Source organism: Aethina tumida, chromosome 1, assembly GCF_024364675.1.
Source record: "Aethina tumida isolate Nest 87 chromosome 1, icAetTumi1.1, whole genome shotgun sequence".
Classification (NCBI taxonomy): Eukaryota; Metazoa; Arthropoda; class Insecta; order Coleoptera; family Nitidulidae; genus Aethina; species Aethina tumida.
This window is the reverse complement of record NC_065435.1, coordinates 10,372,347-10,385,847: the sequence shown is the minus strand read 5'-3', so window position 1 is coordinate 10,385,847 and position 13,501 is coordinate 10,372,347. Positions and strand designations below refer to the sequence as shown.

Sequence of the window (13,501 nt, the reverse complement as noted above, 5' to 3'; positions counted from 1 at the left end):
AATTAAACAAATAATTATTAGAAATTCTTTGTTTTCTTAGTTGGCTTAAATATAATATTGGTACAAAATTAAAAATAAATTTTCCTCTATTTAATTTTATTATTTTTTTAATGTTTAACACAAAATTTTTGCGAAATTATATCATATATATATATGCCAAAAATATTTTATTATGATTGTTTACAAATAAAAAATTAAACCATAGTCAATAAATCTGTTGTGAATTTAAAATAATATTACATACATATAACTAACCATAAAGATAATTTTCATATCAATAAATTAAGTGAGTCATATTATCTAAATGATCAACAATTAAAATAATCTAAGTTGGTTTCCATGTAACAATTTGCAATTTTCTATTCAACTCCTCCAATATCAAAGCACATTGATACTGTTTCTCAGGTGAAAGATTATTAATTGCCTCATCGTCATCTTCCTCCTCCTTTTTTACCTTTCGCCTTTTGTTTTTGCCCCCCTTTTGTATCTCATCATCTAAATCACATTCACTATGACGCCTTTTGGTCTGCAATAACTAAAAAAGTTAAATAATATTCCATTAGGGTATCAAACCAACCTTTCGAACTTGTTTGTCAAACTCTAATGCGTCGTAGTAGTTGGGTTTTTCCCTTCTCACTCTTTGTGTTCTTCGTCGACAGCTGTCTACTGTTGGAGATAGGACCTTAGTGGCCACCCTTTTGGCATTAAAAAATGAGTAGCCACAACGGCAAGCTTTACACGCTACGGGAACCTGAAACGAACGGGAATGTTAGAGGGGACTCAAAGAAACAATATTTTACATACTTGCTGTTCACACTTCGGACACCCTTTAGCAATCATTTTGAATAATAATACTATGGTTAGTTAATTACATTTTTATCATTATATTAATTGTTGAGTTCAGATATTATTAAACTGGTAATAATTATGACTATAATGCTCACTGAACAAATTGTATAAATCTATTTGTAAACATCATTATATTTTTAGGTTGGTGTGCACTATCACCTTGAATTATTTCATAAACGTTTAAAACGCAGCAACAATTTTGTTTATTTTTAAATACAAATAAAGAAGGCATTAAAAACAATTGATTGAAAATTTAATTGAGCAGTTTGTTATTTGTCTGTAGAAAGTAAAACAATTGAAATATTTCCAATTAAATCAATATTCACTTTTCATTTCCTGTCTACACTTTAAACATCTGTGGCGAGATGTCATAGAAACGAACTAACCTCAACTTGTTCGGCTATGGCCGTAACCCGCAACTGCGCCAAGCGTTTGAATACAATAATGAACGAGTCGCAGAAAACACCGCCAAGACGGCCGGAAAAATCCAGGGCCGCTAAAAGAACACGAAGTGGTAGTGCAACGCAAATAAACACACAAGGTATGTAAATTATATATTGACATTTGCGGTTTATTTAATTCATTTTGTTCTTCAGCAAATGAACAATTTAACGCTGTTATTATGGATAGCGGTGGCTATAGCATCAAAGTCGGGTATGCCTCCGTTAATAAGCCCAAGTAAGTACCCATTTATTTTTTATATAATATTCTTTAAATGCATTTAAAAGATATATCCAATAGGACTCTGTGTTTCTTGTAATATTTAACTACGATGGCAGTAAAGTTGGAGTATATATTTAATAAAAGACAGCCAAGCAGGTATCTAGTCTATTTAGATTTTCAGGTGTTCTATTGTTTCAGTTTAGTTACCATAGTTTTGTGACAACAGTTATTAAATTCTAGCTAAAATTACATTGAAACAATAAAATATTTTTTCTGAAATATAATATAATGGGTAATAAAATGTAAGAAGTGTGGATGGTCTTAAGAATGAAGTAAAACTTTAATAAACTTAAATGTGGAAATGAGTTGTTTTGGAGACCTTTTGTTTTTATGTGGCAACAGTTAAACAATTAAATTGTTTAACTGTTGCCTGGGTGAATAAAACAATTGCCTGTAACACAATATTGACAAATTTTCTTTAATAAAAATAAATAAGTATACTAATTCAACAGAAATAAATAATCCTTTTGGAAACTATTTAGTTTTGGGCCCATGTTTATTAGAGTTTTAACATATTTTAGACCATACTAAACCCCCCAACACCAACCTGCCTGTATATTTCATTAAAATATATGATAATAAATCATTTTAATTATTTAGGATTATACCTAACTGCATCATGAAGGCAAAGTCTGAAAGGAAGCGTCTATTCATTGGTGACCAGATAAGTGAATGTAGGGACTGCTCAGGGTTATACTATTTATTGCCCTGTGAAAGGGGCTACATTACGAAATGGGATGTACAAAAACCAATATGGGATTACACCTTCAGCAAGAATGTTTGCCCAATCAATGATTTGCCTGTGATCATGACACAACCAGTCTTCAACTTCAAATCAATTCAGGAGTGTATGGATGAGTTGTTTTTTGAAGAATATGAGGTGTCATCAATGTTTAGAGCAAACCCTACTGATTTTACTAGGTTGCAGTACATTTCTGATCATGATTTGCCTGAAGGTTTGTTTATTAGTCAATAGTTAAGTGGTTTTATATATGTTTAGTTTTTAGATATACCAATTATCTTTGTTGACACTGGTTATAGTTTCACACATGTTGTACCATATATTAATGGTAACAAGTACTTACCAGCAGTTAAGAGGATTAATGTGGGAGGAAAGGTGTGAATGATATTTATTGTTGTTCTTATTTGTAATACAATTTTCTTGTAGCTTCTGACAAATCATTTGAAGGACATTATATCATACAGGCAATATAATGTGATGGAGGAAACGTACGTCATAAACCAAGTGAAAGAGGATGCTTGTTACGTTGCTGATAATGCCATAGACGAGATAAAAATATCGGCCAAAACGGGTAAAGAAAATGACATAGTAAAAAACTATGTTTTACCCGATTTTAATAACATCCGCCGAGGGTACATTCAGAAACGTGATACCCCAGATGAGGCTGCAGAAAATTGTCAGATCCTTAGACTGAATAACGAGAGATTTTTAGTACCAGAAATTCTATTTCATCCGTCCGACATTGGTATGAAAAGCATGGGAATTGCTGAGGCTGTGATCAAGTCAATTAATTTGTGCCCACCAAAGTATAGGCGCAGTTTATCAGAAAACATAGTGATAATGGGGGGCAACTGCATGTTCCGAGGCTTTAAAGAGAGACTGTTTAGTGAATTGAGGTCTAGACTGCCAGATACTTGGAAAGTTTTGATACATATGCCAGAGGAGTAAGTTACATTAAACAAATTTGAATTTAAATCACAAAGTTGTATATTTAAGTCCAATAACGTATGCCTGGTATAGTCATAATGCCCTTCTGAAGCACCCTAATCTGAAAAATTTATTAGTTACTAAGAAAGATTATGAAGAGCTGGGATCCAGTCAGATACAAAAGAGATTTAACTACTGGTAAGTTTAATTACTCTAAACAAATGCAAGATAAAATTCCAATGATTTTTCCAGGAATAACTGCGTTGTTGAAGAAGAAGAACCACCTAAACCAGTAGTGGTGTACAGTATCTTAGATAACATTAAGGGTAAATCAATTTTTGGCAAAGAAGACCCTTATGAAGTCCCAGTGACAAACAATCCATTCAGAAAACCGCCTTCAGAAGACAGTCCTGAAGCTCAAAGCGTGCCAGGCACTTCTGAAAGCACTCCAATGGATACACAGCCTGATAGTGATGACAGCATATTGATGGCTGGGAAGGAGCACTTGTTCCAGAAAAAGCTAAAGGTAAGAGAGAAGAAAAAGGGGTCAGAACCACCTTTAGTGCTGCCTCAGGATGAAAATCCGTTTCATAATGTCGAACTCTTTCCATTCGGTACACATACGTACATTTAATTCATTTGCGGACTCGTTTTTTCCTGAACTTGTGATGTTTTCATCTTTTTTTCGAAGCGATTTATTTATATTTATTATATTTGATACATTTGCGATCTCATTTTACGTTGTTGAATCATTTTCTTTTTTTCGATGTACGGATTGATTGTACAGTGTATCTAGTTGATACGTCAAAAAGGTTCATATTATGATTTATGCTGATTAAAGAGCAGATGTGTAGCACGAATCAGGTCTTACAGTTGCTATTATTTTCATGCTCTGTTCAAGTATTTAGTTTATATTGACTATCTACTACCTCAAAACATGCTCATTCATCATTTACCTTTTATTTCCTTTTTATACATGCATATACAACTGTATATACTTATACTTATTCTAAAATCATTTACCAGCCTTTTTATTTCTTTTTTATATATACGTATATAAATTGACAACTGTGTTTTTACACATTTACCATACTTTTTATTTCCTTTTTATACGTGTATATACATATAGACAACTGTAATTTTATTTTATATAATGAAACATGTTCACTCATCATTTACCTTATTTTCCTTTTTATACATGCATATACAACTGTATATACTTATACTTATTCTAAAATTATTCCCCAAACTTTTTATTTCCTTTTTATACATGTATATACGTATAAGTGTAATTTTATTTTATATAATGAAACATGAAAATATAGATCTATATAAAGATAATGTGTCTTATTGTTGATGACTAAATGACCTATAGAATTAAAGTATATATCTACATAAGCATTATACTGTGTAAAAATTCCACGTGTGTAATGTGGGTTGCATAGGATGAGGATTTGCCGACGATAATTTTTTACTTTTGTTTCTAAAACTATTAATAAACGTATGATTTTTTGTACCACGGCATTTGGTTTCATCGTATCACTCTATATAAGGGATGTCTGATTGCTGATGGAGTGATAATGTCTATTCCTTCAACAGAATTTCAACTTTCAACTCTACACTATTAGGTTTATTGTTTCGAAAAGGTGTCGAGTAAATATAACGAATGCATTATTAAAGAAATGTTACAAATTATTCGCTGGTTTAAAGCAAATAATACGAAAAAAATCAACCATCAATTTCACTGATAATTTTGTATATGCGATATTGTTGCTAATTTATGTATACAAAACAGTCTTCATCTTCAATGTGATAGACTTTATAAAGCTCAATTCTTTAAATTACCATGTGTAAAATTAGTTGCATACCTTCTGCCCACCTGTTTTTATTTATTTTGAAATTTAAATACCAAATTTGAACGAGTACACTAAAGGTCGCAATAAAATATTCAAAACATTTACAATTTGTATCTTTGAACATTCTGTGGCAGCGCAAATTGAAACAAATTATTGCGCAATTTATATTAATTATTTATTAAGCGAGGTTATGTTTTGTAGGTAGTTGATAATAGTTGTGTCATCTATTTAATAATAATGTTTTACTATTTTTATTTTAGGTCCACCTTATAAGGCATAATTTGGAGGAGTTACAGAAGGCTTACAGCCTTTCTTTAAAACAAACATGAACCTATTTACGAGTTAGTTATTTAATTGTTCTATAATTATAAAAATAATTAAATGGCGAGTTTTTGGAATAATTATAACGAAACTGTGATAGACATAACAGGGGTGGAAGAAATATCAAATATTACATACTATATAATAAGAGTCACAGTTGGTGACATAAAATGGACTGTCTCACATAGATATAATGACTTCTTCGAAATGCACAACAAACTGGTAATAGACCATGGAGTCTCAAAAGATATTCTGCCATCAAAGAAAGTTATACGAAACAAGTGTCCTGTTTTTATTGAAACCAGAAGAAAAGGATTAGAAAATTATTTAAAGAATGTGCTACATTATCTCAAAAGGACTATGCCTAAAATATTTGTGAAGTTCCTGGATTTCCACCTGTATGATGTATTTTTTTTACTCCAAGATATGGCTGATAAGTTGTTTAATGAGGCTGATTCAATACTTGATTCCACAAAAAGTTACACCTTAACACCCATTGAAGTAAGTTACAATAACCAAATGATTATAACTTTATAGAAATCATTATTATTTTAGTTACATGCTGTGAGTGAATTTAAAAAGAATCCATTTCCACTGGTTGAAGGTGCTACAAGGTTCGATTTAAGTCCAGTTTTGGATTTATGTTCGCAGTTAATCTCTTTACAAATTAATGGTATTACTGGGAATTATTTAAAAAGCAATATTTTCCCCAACAGTTTATCGTTTGAGCTGTCTTCTTTTAAAGTATGAGTTGAGTACCACCGAAATTACTAACAGTGCTAAACTTACTTACGTTTTAGGCATTAAAAAATCTGCATTGTAAAAATGTGTCATTTGATATGATTTATTCACTGGGTAATCTGCGAAATACAGTCCAAAAGTTAGTTGTTAATAACACATTTACCACTAGTATAGCAAGTATTTTACAATGTGATGTTATTCATAAAAATAATGTTGAAGGAAGTGAAGTAAGAATTCAATTTTTTTTATTGTGTTAATTATTAAATACTTTTTTGTAGGTGTGGTCAGAGTTGGAAGAAGTGGATTTAAGTAATAATAATTTAACAGAAATTGATAGAACAATAAACCTAATACCTAAGCTAAGAACACTAATATTAAATGATAACAAAATATCAACAATAACGAATCTCTCTGAACTATCCAATTTAACAAGTTTAAGTGTATCAAATAATTTAATAACAATATGCAATCAACTCCATACCAAAGTTGGTAATATACTGTATTTAAATTTATCTCAAAATAGCATAGTATCACTCAAAGGATTTAACAAATTGTATTCATTGGAAACTCTGGACTTAAATTCAAATAAAATAACGGACGTGGAAGAGCTTTCCTACATTGGAGACTTGCCAAACTTGGAAAATTTAATTCTGACAGGGAATAATGTCGCTACATCAGTGGACTATAGAATAAAAGTCCTGGAATATTTTGGTGACAGGTCTAAGGATATTTGTTTGGACAACGAGAAGCCATCTCAGTCTGAGCTGGATAAAGTATCTGTGTTGAGAGCTTTAAGGATTGTTAAAGAAGGAAAAACCCCTAATTTGTCAACTAATCACCATTTTTAATTATTTTTATGTTACATGTTTGTTAATAAATTTAGCAGTGTTACTAAATTGCACTTTTTCTTATAATCCTGTCCATGTATTCGCAATTGTCGCTAGAAACTGTGGCTTAAACTAAAAGAACCATTAATACTTTTACTTACAAGTTGTCTTCAACCAAATTAAATCAAATGAATAAGTGAAATATCCCGATAAAGATTTTAAACGTGTAAAATCTAAATTAAAGGTGTATATTAAATTATTAAATATTTGCTAATATTTATTTACCGAGCGTGCAACATTTTTACGAATTAGCCTTGAATGAAAAATAGAAAATTTGAAGATAAATAATGAATCTATAAATAAACAGACGACGACCAATGTAACAACAAACGATACGGGGAGAAGCATCTGGTTAATTTACGCGCACCATGTTGGTATCATTTTGACGTTTACCGAACGTTTAGTAATAATTTGCGATAGTGTGGACGCCATTACGCAGCTTTTAAAGACATTGTTTTGTTTGTAGTTGGTGGAAAGTCGGATAATTAGTAATTGAATGAATTGAAGTTCCGGCTAAATTCGATGATTATGTGAGAAAAACCGAAATTGGACAGTGCGGTTTTGAAAGTGTTTATGTAGCTGTCACAACAAATGCACCCCTCGACTGTTTTGTGAGGCCCAGTGTCTGATAATAAACCGTAAATTAAATAAATTGCGAGCTCGAAGAGGAGTTTTATCAATATGACTTACATAATAAACGATTGGACTTTTAAGAAAAAGATTTGGTACTGTTGATGGAGTGGAAATGATCAGTACTTTATTTATGGTACCTAAACACTTTATGCAACAGTTTCTAGTAGTTATGCAGAGAAAATGTGCTCTTCCCTTAGCATTTGATGCTGGTTTGAAATGGGGGACTATGTATTATGTCAGGCTACCCAGTCATTTAAACCTCCACCTGATGATAAATCATCCATCGAATTTATAAAGGATGATATAATTAAAATTAGGGCCGACAACTATTTTTCCAATAATTCTGATAAGTTACGCAGAAGGTTTTGGGCATATAATTTAAGAACCGAGGCTACAGGATATGTGCCAGGTATGTGTATATATTTTCCTTTCTTAAACCTGTACAATAACCCTGTTACAATATTTTAAAGGCTATTATACAGTATGAATATAAATAACTTTGTCTAGTAGTTCACAGAGATAAAATTAATTTTTCTGTCAATCAATTGCAGGAGGCAATAACACATTAATCATTTCCTATTAATAGACACAAATGGCAAAAATGAAGAGGAAGAATGGAAAAGTTTACATATCTATTTATTGTGATATTCATTGTCTTAATTGCACTGTCTCATATGCTTCATTAGTACATTAGAAACAAATTAAAGACTGTACTGACTGTAAACACATTAATTCCTGGAATGTAAATCATGAACACACAAGATGCCTAAACAAATATATTTTCAGTGCACAAGTAAAATAAACTATAATCATATTATCAAATTTTTTTCTTTTTAACAATTTTTACGACACATGACTTAATTGTGGTTGAATAGGATGTGGTAAACACTATCAGGAATTATAGAAATAGTCCAAATTGTGATAATTTCTAAATTAGGACTATTATTGGATCATTAATCGCCTCAGAATACCTGGAATTTCTTAATTAATCATTATGATAAAATTAAATAATAACTTTTAGATTATATCATATTTTTTACTGATATTACTACCATAAATTTCTTAAAGTTGAATAATAGGGGGCAAATTGTATCTAATAATTTTACAAATATTATGTACCAGATTGTGAACAAATTCAATAGATGGGTGATTATAAATTTTAAAATTGATATAAAACCTGTTCACATAAAAAGGAAACTGAGTGTCGGCGACTTTAAAGCGTAGCTTTAAGTTTGTGTTTGGAATAAATGCATAAATTGCAGCATAAACTTTGTGACTAACTGATAAAACATTCAATGTCTGATAAACTGTTTCATTTATTCTAGATATTTCTTCTGCAATAATTCATTGTACACTTAAAAAATGCTTTCTTGATCCTAAAAATGTTTATGAAGTGCAAGCTATATAAGTCGTAAAAATAATTATTTGGAACTGGGACAAATTTTATGCATTTTATTGTCGTTCCAGCAGGGAGTGGTTGTAAATTTTTAGAGGAGCAATATACAAGCAAGTGTATGTATTATGTTAAAACGTCTAGTGGACTAATGCACAATCGATATTTCTGTCAAAAATAAATGTGTATTATTGCCACAAGGACACTCAACTTGATACTTATTTTGTTAGTTAGGAATTGCATAACGGGGTCAATAAAATCCCAAAAATACATCAGCAATTCGTTAAAATGTGACGAACAGCTCCTGATTCACTGTTCAACGAGAAATTTCGTTCTGGGGTTTTAAATTATTTTTGTACGTCGATCTAAAAACGAATTGTCTGAATTCCGAAGATTTAAAAACGTTTTTATTCGAAATTTCAATGCGTCTTATCTGAAATGCCATGAAACTAAAAGGAAGTCTATTCCTACACGTACAGTAGTGGACATTAGTATAGCAATCTTAAAATGATAATTTACAATAGTTGTTTTATACAGTATTATAAAATCTACTGTAATCTTATTTTATAAAATGTTACATATATATTTTTGAATTGAGCTGGACATAAATGTATCAACTTTAATTTGGAAAGGGATTTTTTATGATTAAAATTAAATTAATTAACATTAACACTTTATATAATATCCTTTTTGTTTTATAATTTTGTACTAAGCAAGTCAAAAGTCGACTTTTACATTTTTGGTAAAACCCCCATCAACTAATCATCTTCTCACAGTCCCTGAACTAATTTAAGCAAGTCTCCTTTCCTCCAGGTTTAGCCTTCTCTTCTTGTTTCTCTCGGTACTGATAACGCTGAATTATAATTTTTCTTACAGTTTCACTTCGACCAATAATTAAATAATTATAATAAACAAGAAACCACCAGTAAATTCACAGGGAGCATTGAAAGAACATAAAGTAAAAAGTTGCTATAATATTGTCCATTGAAAAATAAAAAAGTACGCAAATTTTTAAGAAATAAAATTAGATTGACCAGTTGCATAGTAGACACAACAATAATAGAAAAAATAAATATTATAGATACTGGCATCCAATTCAAGGAGTACAGCTCATATTTTTAAAATGCATGCTTTTAAAATCAATTTAACTGGTAAATTATCGTTGGCAAATGGTACCATTGCATCTCTCATATCTCTAAACGGTCCATTTCAGCAAACATTTTGTGTAGTGATCTCCAATATTATGTCAAGAAAAGGAATTCTAAAGCATAAGGTTTCCTCCACAGAGTTTTAAAGTTTTTGTGGTGAATCTAGGGTATAAACTGTTATTTTGGCTGATAAACTCCTATTATGTTGAACACCAGAGTACTCTACATCAAATTTCTGGAGGATAATTAATATATTTTTGTGTAAACTTTAGTCTTGTTCCAATAATCTTTTACCAGTGGTTTCAGTGGTTTCCAATACATCCTTGAACGTTTTTTCCATTCAGTCGACGTCTGATTGTTCCGCTAGACACTGTATGACTCAGTTAATTCATTTTTTATTTGCCTAGAAGACAAGAAAGGATTTCGTTTACTGATTCTTTCAATTTGTCTGTCTATAAAAGGAGTTGTGTTGTTGTTAGGATGTATTCTTATTGGATTATCAAAAGTGTGTGTCCTTTCATATTCGTTAATAACATTGTAAACCATTTTTTGGGAATATCTTAAGTTCTTAACTATGTCAGCAATATTTGGACCTTGATGTTTCATATTAATTATTACTTTTCTCTTCTCTGGTGTGTAATATTTGTTTTTTTTTCTACTGAAATAAAATAATATTAATCCTACTAAAAATAAATTCCTACTGTTAAATATATTTGGATGTGGTGTTTTTTTGGCCAACCATATCAGACTAACATGTGTGTTTAAAAGAAAATCTCCGTCGTTTTTCAGATGTGTGACAAAGAAAGCAAAAAAAGTATTATTAAAACATAATTTTTATACTGGCTGGAATAAAATATCTTATAAAGTGTTTCATTTCGTATAATTACTGTAAATATGAAATACTGTGACTAAAAATATATTATCATTTAATTTAGGATTAAATTCAGTGGCAGAAATGCGACTGCGACAAACAATAAATAATCCCAGTCCATTTATTCCAAAGCTATGCTTAATTCAATACTTGATGTTAACCAAGTTTGAGAATAAATGGCCACGTTTCGTCCATGCTGGACTAAAATTCTGTTAAAACTGGAAAATCACGAATTGCATTATTCATTTCTGAGTAATAAAGCTATCAAATAACCAAGGCAATATTTGAGGACATAATCTACTGTAGCTAATGCGTTTGTCATTATCGTGCTGTATCTAAATAATTGTCATTATCGTTACCGTAATCTTGTATTACGTAACAGGAAATCGAAACTAGAACCTTATCAGTTCGTAGACTTTTTGTCGAATTATATGTGTAGAACGAAACGAATAGTTTTAATGACGCATGCCTTTGTTTAATTTTCTACTTGATCATTAATTTTATCTCTCTTATTTGAACTGCACCAAAACATTAAAAGTACACAATAATCATTTTTATCTTATTTTTTCAGAGGATTGTCTCAAGTTAATGCAATCGAGTATCGGCGAGTCACACTATTACAATACGCTGGAGGTGCCGCTCGCAGCTTTGGCCGTCCAAGGTAGTACACGAACGATCAATTATCGATTATAGAAGCTCAATCAATTAATGTTTCAGATCCCGAACTGAGGCAGCCGCACTCGCACAAGTTGACCGATGTGTTTTTCTTAACACCAATTTTGTGCAGGCATTGTAAGTTTTGTCATGTTTTGTGTTCTATCACCTAAATTAACATTTTTACAGACGTATAAATTTTAAAACAATATCGTGTGCGACTGATAAACATTTTTATATAACTATCAAATTTTATGATCTGTGAACAACACTTGAAAATTGATTTATGTTGGTTATTTATTGGGGCCATTGTTCACCCCCCACAAAATTGGAAATTCCATCTAGAAATTTATTACATTTATATATCAGCAACATTTGTTAAATTATACAGTTATTGTTAATAAATGTAATATAATTTATTAAACATTCAAAGCCACGACTTTTTTTAGCTTTTATTGTGGTTTTGAATGGAAATTATAATTGAATTTTACCTTTGTATTAATTTATTTGTTTTATTTTGCCATTTAATTTTTTCTATGTTATTGTGTAATGTATATTGAAAGAAAAATAAATCATAAATCCACTTTACTATGATAATAAACAAAAAATACAACAAATATAATTTCAACTATGTTTCTCTGTTAAATTCTTTTTCATTTCCTTTTGCTATTTAATGTACTTCTATTTTAATAAATTAAAGACACGCAAATAAAATATTAAGTTTTGCTTCAGAATGAATGGATGTAACCAAGCAAACTTGATCCTTAATTAACTTGTTACTTTTGTGCCCGGCATTAATTTGTGCACTGAATTATCAGGTTTTATTTTTTGTACAATTTATAAGACGACCGAGACGTAAAAGAATAAATTATTCGGAAGGTTACCCCAGTTTATTGTAACATTTATAAAAAATTCTCATAAATCAAAACTTGTAGGAAAAATAAAAATAGTAGCTTATCATATTTTTCTATTCCCTGGCCTGAGTATACAGTAAATTTTAAATATAACTTACACAAGTGTATGGTGGATCAGAAAATCTTAAAATATTGTAATGATTTCCATGAAGGAAACATAACAAACTGTAAATCTTATGCATAAGTAGCTGTGCATTCCATTTTATCCGCTGTAATGCTTAAAATTATGATCCTTTAAATAATAAGTGGTTTTCATGAAAAAAATCCAACATATAAATTTTTAAAATTACGATTTTTTACCTCTACTGAATCATCCAAGACTGGTTTAGATTAAATTAATGTATAAAACAGTTGTCAAAATTGAATCTAAAGGTCACCATCATGACTTTCATTGTTTTATACAACAATTTATTTTATTAGATGTTTCATTTACTGTGGACATCCAATTTTATTGTCGTGAGTTGAGCTTTTATTAGATTTTTTAAGGAAATCATTTTGTTATTTAAATGAGGATGTCATTAAATTTTTTCAGCTGTATTATGTCATTTAAACTATTAGGTCAAAGGACCTAAGCCATAAATTTTCTCCCAACAAATTCAATGCAAAAACTTATATCATAAATAAATGTGAAAGAAACACAGATATCCATCGAATAGTTGATTTAGGTCAGAGGATCAAGACTTACAAAAAATAATATTAATAACTTAAATGATATTTCCACCATATATGGCAAATAAATTATGTAGAAATCCTGTTTGAAATAGCTTAATCATGGACCATAATTGAACGCATACCGACGACTATTTTCAATTATTGTTTGTGCAGATAAAACGTCGACAAGC

At 30.3% G+C, this 13,501-nt stretch overlaps 3 protein-coding genes across 8 annotated transcripts in view; 2 read left to right on the top strand and 1 right to left on the bottom strand.

Moving 5' to 3' along the window:
• Positions 1 to 150: 150 nt before the first annotated feature.
• On the bottom strand, positions 151 to 994 carry LOC109595071 (UPF0547 protein C16orf87 homolog). 2 transcript variants are annotated; one of them, XM_049962110.1, is made up of 3 exons: positions 805 to 994; positions 578 to 751; positions 151 to 535 (listed from the first exon to the last, which is right to left on the bottom strand). In XM_049962110.1, the coding sequence occupies exons 1-3, from the start codon at positions 838 to 840 to the stop codon at positions 326 to 328; spliced, it is 420 nt and encodes a 139-aa protein (XP_049818067.1). In that variant the 5' UTR covers positions 841 to 994; the 3' UTR covers positions 151 to 325. The 2 variants fall into 2 exon arrangements, with proteins under 2 accessions (XP_049818067.1, XP_019865908.1); XM_020010349.2 differs by having other exon boundaries at positions 151 to 526; positions 805 to 986.
• Positions 995 to 1,236: 242 nt separating this feature from the next.
• Positions 1,237 to 7,055, top strand: LOC109595084 (actin-related protein 6). Of its 5 annotated transcripts, XM_020010366.2 has the most exons (8): positions 1,237 to 1,390; positions 1,446 to 1,527; positions 2,173 to 2,528; positions 2,580 to 2,689; positions 2,741 to 3,258; positions 3,311 to 3,439; positions 3,494 to 3,767; positions 5,358 to 5,559. In XM_020010366.2, the coding sequence occupies exons 1-8, from the start codon at positions 1,252 to 1,254 to the stop codon at positions 5,424 to 5,426; spliced, it is 1,677 nt and encodes a 558-aa protein (XP_019865925.2). In that variant the 5' UTR covers positions 1,237 to 1,251; the 3' UTR covers positions 5,427 to 5,559. The 5 variants fall into 5 exon arrangements, with proteins under 5 accessions (XP_019865925.2, XP_049818064.1, XP_049818066.1 ...); XM_049962107.1 differs by lacking the exon at positions 5,358 to 5,559 and having other exon boundaries at positions 3,494 to 4,572; XM_049962109.1 differs by lacking the exons at positions 1,237 to 1,390; positions 1,446 to 1,527; positions 2,173 to 2,528; ... (1 more) ...; positions 2,741 to 3,258; positions 3,311 to 3,439 and adding exons at positions 5,974 to 6,162; positions 6,219 to 6,386; positions 6,438 to 7,055 and having other exon boundaries at positions 3,628 to 3,767; positions 5,358 to 5,919.
• Positions 7,056 to 7,488: 433 nt separating this feature from the next.
• LOC109595073 (phosphatidylinositol 3-kinase regulatory subunit gamma) overlaps positions 7,489 to 13,501 on the top strand; it is a 129,455-nt gene continuing 123,442 nt past the window's right edge. The window contains exons 1-3 of the mRNA XM_020010351.2: positions 7,489 to 8,088; positions 11,663 to 11,752; positions 11,809 to 11,883. Coding sequence (XP_019865910.2) covers positions 7,896 to 8,088; positions 11,663 to 11,752; positions 11,809 to 11,883 — 358 coding nt within the window. The 5' untranslated portion in view covers positions 7,489 to 7,895. The remainder of the gene's footprint in view (positions 8,089 to 11,662; positions 11,753 to 11,808; positions 11,884 to 13,501) is intronic.